Here is a 6291-nt window from a genome sequence, read left to right on the forward strand (position 1 = left end):
GGTGCAAGCAACAGAAACTGGAGTTACAGAAAAATAAAAGAACTGGGAATTGAGTTGGCATGGGGACATGGAAAAGGAAGGAACTGTATGAGGGGAGTGGGGAGTTTTCTTAGGCATTTCTTAGTCCTAAGTACATGGATGCTGAAACCTAAAGGAGACCAATGGCTGAGATGCCAAAAGATGAGGAGAGCTGAGAGGAATTGAAAGGAGCTGAACAGAAACTTCAGAAGTTGCAAAATGTTCCAGGGGATTTGGAGTTACAGTCTAGCCAGGATGGAGATCTCTTCATAAAGACCTTGGTGTAGGCACAGAAATGATGCCTGAGCAGTAGGGGTAACGCTGAAATTGGTTAGTTTTGACTAACCTAAAATGGAACCCCCAGAGAAACAAGGTGATCCTCAACAAATTTCACTGCTTTTTCAGGGAAAAACAAAAACATATCAATAATCTTTATAGGAGTCTGACAAAATTTACAGCTTCTAAAATGCATCATTTAACACGTGAAAAAGCAAGAAGTTATAACTAATCAAGAAGTAAAAGAGTCAACAGTAGAGGTCCCAGATATAACAAATACTAAAGTTACAAATAAAAACTCAAATAACTATAATCTGTCAAAGAAAAGGGAAATGAAGATATAAAGAATAAAAAATGTAATATTTCAGTGAAGTATCAGAATCTACAAAAAGAATCAAATATTCATTCTGAAACAGTAATATGTAATAAATTGAAAAAACACTGGATGAATTTAACAGATGATTGTCCCCAGCAGAGAGCAGGACCAATGTCTCATACTAAGATTAACAGAAAACTATCAAATAAAAACATAAAAAGAAAAATAATGGAAAAATGAAGTTGAGTCTGAAAGATATAAAGGAGTGTGGTAAAAAAAAATTCTAACATATACTCAAGAGGAAAGAAAAACATAATGGGGAAAAAAGCAAATTTTGGAGAAATTATTTTTGAGCATTTCCCAATCATGGTGAAAGTGTGCTCCCATGAATGCATAAATCTCAGCAAGTCATAAGCAGGATAAACTGATATAAAAGATAACTGGAAATTCTATAGTAACATTTTTGAAAACCAAAGATAAAGTAAATATTCTTAATATTTAGAGAAAAAAAATTATACCCATTATGATCTAGGAGCATTCCTGCAGCTAGAAAGAAGGTATTTCTTTAGGATTTCTTGCAGTGTAGACCTATTGGCAATAAAGACTCAAATTCATTTGTTTGCTTGTTGGTTTTATTTTTGTTTTTGTCTGGGAACGTGTTTATTTCATCTGAGTTTTGGAAGGGTATTCTTCTGCATATAAAATTTTTGATTGACACTTGTTTTTAAATGCTTTAAAGATATTCTCCCACTGTCCTATGACTTTTGTAGATTCAACTGCGAAGTTAACTTCTCAGTTAGCTGCTTATTACTGTATTCCCGATGGTAATGGAGGAAGGGTCCAGTTTCATGAAGGCGTCTTTATTCTGATTTCCTGCCTTACATAAGGGAAGGCTATATCTCTCATGGGCTTGCAGTCATTGCAACCTGGAATCCTGGGGATTGAAAGTGACCTGAAAGCCAGATGCTGGTTTACAGTCTCACCACTCAGTTGGTGATTGTGCCTCATCTTTGTTCTTTGAGAATTTTATTTATGCTTTTGCAAGCCCAGGTGTGCACTTAAAAATTATGGTTTTTAAAATATTTTATCCAGTATTTTTAGGTGCTTTATCATAACATGATTTTCAAGATAGGTACTCTGCTATATTGCTTATTGTTTCTATTTTAGAAATCCTAAAACTAGTCTACGTAGAAAGGAAGCCAAATAATTGCTATTTCTCTTTGCAAGTAAGTTACTCAGTGCAAACAGAGCTACCCTGTCATTACCCAAGGTCACTTTCAGCACCTACTTATAAAACCTTGTTTCTCAACTGAACATTATTCTTTACTCTTCCACATTTCCCATTCCAGTTTCCCACTTAAGTGTTGTTCGATGGTACCTTCATCATCTCCCATTTTCAATGTCATTTCTTCATCTATTTGCAAATTATTTGATGCATAACTCGATTCGTGTTTTCTTATATTTTCCAATTATTCCAGTCCATAATTTTTTTGTCTCTACATGATCAGATTATTTATAAACCTGCATTTAACTGTTTCACAGACTTTCTATTTTTAAAATTGTGCTTTTCAAAAAACTTTGTATTTCTTCATTATATAAACAATACAGATTCCTCAGTTGGATTTGAAAATTCAGCTAAGCAAATAGAAGAAAAATCCTTTCTTTATTATCGTGAGTTTTCCCTCAAAAATTGGATATTATTGGGGCATCTGGGTGGGTCAGCTAGTTAAGCTTCTGCCTTTGGCTCAGGTCATGATCCCAGGGCCCTAGGGTCGAGCCCTGCATTGGGCTCCTTGTTCAGCGGAAAATTGGCTTCTCCTTCTCCCTCTGCCCCTCCCCCTGCTCATGCTCTCTCTCTCTTAAATAAATAAAATCTTTTAAAAAAATTGGATTATGCTTATGGCATTAGTAATCTTCCTTTTTCATGTAATTTGAACTATAAATATATTATGAGTCAACAAATATACAATAAAACCTGATCCTGATTTTTAAGAAGATATTCTTTAGTATGCATGTTCCATTTAAATATATATTTTACCTATATTCTAATATTGGAAATCTTGGATGTTTTCAATCACAGTTAGAGGGTTATTAGATATGATGAGAATAAATCTGAAAGCACATGAGTATTTCTCTACATTTCCCATTAGTTTCTCTGGCTGGAGACAGAGATACTTATGGGAAGTGGGAGAGGGAGAGAGAGAGTCCCAATGTAGACCTATTTTTGAGGGAGATGACAGCTGCTGAATTTCAAATATTGAAATTATTACATTATCAATCTCTCCCAATTGCTGTATCTTAAACATTCTGCCAATTCCTTGCTTTATTTTACAAAATGTTGTCTACTAGTTCTGATTACAGAAAAATATACAAACTTACTTCCTTTTATTCAGAATATTTCACAGAATTATATTAAAAGTGTTTCCACTGTGCAGCTAGTGGGGTTATTTTCATTTTCTTGTGCAGCATTGACTTTCAATGTCAGAGGGAGGAAAGTAGAATGATCTTTCTTGGGAGAGAGTGCTAGGAAAATCTGAAGATGAAAAGGATGCCCCAGAGGATATTTATGAATCCTGGTAAATATTGGATGAGATGATTTCTCAGGTCCCTTTAAACTCAGTTATTTTATCATTCTACAGGTTTTCATGACATTCTCTCTTTTTCAAGCATCCTCTTCAGAGCAGCTTTGACTTCTTTATTCCTCAGACTATAGATCAGGGGGTTGAGTATGGGATTGAAAAGGCTGTGAAACAGGAGGAGATATTTCTTCTGCTCCTTGGGGTTCCCATATCTGGGCCCAACATACATTATAATGGCTGTGCCATAAAAGAGTCCAACCACACAGAGATGGGATGAACAGGTGGAGAAGGCTTTTCTTTGACCTTCCCCAGACTGGATTCTAAGGATGGCACAGAGGATGCACATATATGAGATTACAATTGAGGAGAGGGGTCCCACTAGCACAGAAATTGCTCCAGCCAATACCACAATCTCATTGATGTGTGTATCTACACAGGCAAGCTTGAGGACAGCTATAATTTCACAGAAAAAGTGGTTAACTTTCTGGGGTCCACAGAAGGGCAATGGTATGAGTAATACTAGATGTACTAGGGCCAGGAAGACTCCTAAAATCCAGGAAGTCAATGCCAGGGTGATGCACACCCTCCAGCTCATGATGGCAGAATATCGGAGGGGGTGGCAGATGGCCACAAACCGATCATAGGACATCACCACCAGAAGAAGACATTCAGTATGGGCAAAAGTCAAGAAAAGAAAGGTCTGTGTCAAGCAGCCAGCAAAGGAGATGGGCTTGTCTGGCTTCAGGAGGTTCACCAGCATCTGGGGCACGGTGTTGCAGGCATAGGCTATGTCGACGATGGCCAGGTGGGAGAGGAAGAAGTACATGGGGGGGTGCAGTCGGGAGTCCAGCCAGATGAGCCCCAGGATGAGCCCGTTCCCCAGCAGGGTGAAGACAAAGAAGAGGGAGAAGAGCCCAAAGAGAAGCATCTGAATCCCTGGACTGAGGGGAAATCCCAGTAGGATGAACTCTGTGACAGAGGTCTGATTTCCCCCCATTTCCCTGTGAAAGAGATAATGGAGCTCACCAAGTCTGAATGCCTGAGGGAAGTGTTTAAACATGATAGGTCTGTGTGTGTCATCATTTATTTCCTAAGAAAACATCTTCAATGAGATTTTTGTCCCATTTGTCACTTACTAAGTGGAAACTATGCATTCCAAATGACACACAAGGAAAATTTTTTCACTGCAATAAGCTAAATCCTAGCATGCTATTGCAGTCTTCAGTAAGTCTTGTGTTTATTGACCAACTTTCACCACAGTTCAAAATGTTAATAATACCTAAATTGCCTTCATAGGCCTGGGCACTTCCTTCAGTTTGTAATGATTCTATCAAAGGTTTGCCCATGTGTGTTCCTGGTTGGCGATATACATATATCCGTATGTGCGAATGTGTGCTGCTATTTCAAGGATCTATAAAATAAGGATGGAAAGAAGGGTAAGGTGCATGTCAGTGATTCTTCCATCAGGTTTTCTCATGAATTTGTTCCTTCAATATATTAATTATTTGTAAGCCTTGTGATCTTTACTGAGAGCATAATCTTGAATGAAATAAGAGAATGGCAGGCTTTTTGTCACAAATTTGGCTAGATTTCAAATGGAGACCTCTGTCTTTCGACTTCTGCACCTACAGATGTTCTCTTTTGATTGTGCTATCTCATCATCAGGATGTTACACCTGTCACCCCTCTTATACTCTGTTATATTTAAATTCTGTATCTATCTTCCTGCCTACCTACCTATCTAGTTTTTCCCAAATATTTTGCCATCTCCTACAGTAAGAAATACTACTAGGTACATACATGCATTAGTATACATATCCTTGAGTCCTTATTATGTGCAATGTATTTTCTATATTATTGTATTCTATTTAATTAGTAAAAATGTTGGTTGAATGATTTCAGGATGGGTCATAGCCTGGGACTTAACAAGTACTGATCCCTATCCAAGTCTAGAGCAAGAGCCCTAACTATGGACTCATATTCATAAAATCATTAGCATATTTTATAGCTTAACTCTATGTAAAAAAATTATTATTTATCACGAATCTTTAGGTTTTTGTGGCTTATCAAAATTTAAAAGAATCTTTCTGTAACAGAGTGGGTACTCTGAAGTTTGAATCATTGTAGCTTTTAAGTCATTGCTTCTGTTTTGCCTGATTCCGTATCTTTCTTTAGTCCAGAGTCCATCTGAATTTCACTAAAATAGGAATCCTAGAAGAATTCATAATTGAGTTCCTATCAGTTTCCCATTCAACTTTTCTGTTAAGTTAGTATTTGAAAGATTTCATAAACAAAAGCAACTAATCTTTTGCCCTGTTTCAAAGGCAGAATCAGAATTCATAGTAGAAATTATTGAAGGATGATTTTATCTTAGTTCAAAAAATAGCTGTAACAATTGGAATCACCTCCTTGAAAACTGGTTGTTTTATTGGAGTTGAACTTTAGGTCAGTGAATGTTTTAAATCAGAAATTGACTAACCATCTATGTAAGACAGGATTCCTGTGTTGAACCAGAAGAATGCCAAGGTCCCTTCCAACTATAGGATTCACTGGCCCTAACTGTTTAGAAAAGTGTTAGTCATATTCAGTTCAACTTTCTTGCAATATCTGGAGCCAATAAAGATCACAATGCTATTTCTAAAATTTCATATGATGAAGGCACACAATAAACCAAAGTGGAAGGACCAATGAGTACCTCATCTTCCTCCTACCTGCAAATAGCTAAAAGACAAAATACAAAATCCACAGATATTTACTAAACATACTCTATGTCCTGCTTCATGTCTCAGCTGAGGGTATATAAGACAGTTCATATCTGCTGGTGTATATAACCTGGTTGGAATGACAGCACTGTTAAAAGGATTCACAAAGATGATAATTCTTATATTTAAATAAATCACCATAAGAAATTTCATATTTTAAAAATAAAACTTTCAGGACACCCCTCTTCTGTAACAAATTCCTTTTTTGGTCAATCAAACCCATTATTTCATGAAAATACCATCAGGTGATAGAAAGGTTTGTAAGCAAACCTCTTCAAACAGCTATGTTATAATTTAAACAAGAAATTCAACACTAAATTCAGGAGAGTAAATGGTACATA

The 6291-nt window shown here is 36.5% G+C and overlaps 1 protein-coding gene across 1 annotated transcript; it reads right to left on the reverse strand.

Annotated features, from left to right (window-relative positions):
- Window positions 1-3246: 3246 nt before the first annotated feature.
- LOC123835894 (olfactory receptor 2A25) lies at window positions 3247-4488 on the reverse strand. Its single transcript, XM_045865080.3, has one exon. It carries the CDS (start codon window positions 4247-4249, stop codon window positions 3254-3256), a length of 996 nt encoding a protein of 331 aa, XP_045721036.3. The 5' UTR covers window positions 4250-4488; the 3' UTR covers window positions 3247-3253.
- Between the last annotated feature and the right edge of the window lie 1803 nt (window positions 4489-6291).

Source organism: Mirounga angustirostris, unplaced genomic scaffold (assembly GCF_029215605.1).
Source record: "Mirounga angustirostris isolate CCGP_5_RB_7025 unplaced genomic scaffold, mMirAng1.0.hap1 SCAF_12, whole genome shotgun sequence".
NCBI classification, from domain to species: domain Eukaryota; kingdom Metazoa; phylum Chordata; class Mammalia; order Carnivora; family Phocidae; genus Mirounga; species Mirounga angustirostris.

Excerpts from the sequence above, each read along its gene's own strand:
- LOC123835894 (XM_045865080.3), bottom strand. The coding sequence starts at position 4,249 with ATGTTTAAACACTTCCCTCAGGCATTCAGACTTGGTGAGCTCCATTAT.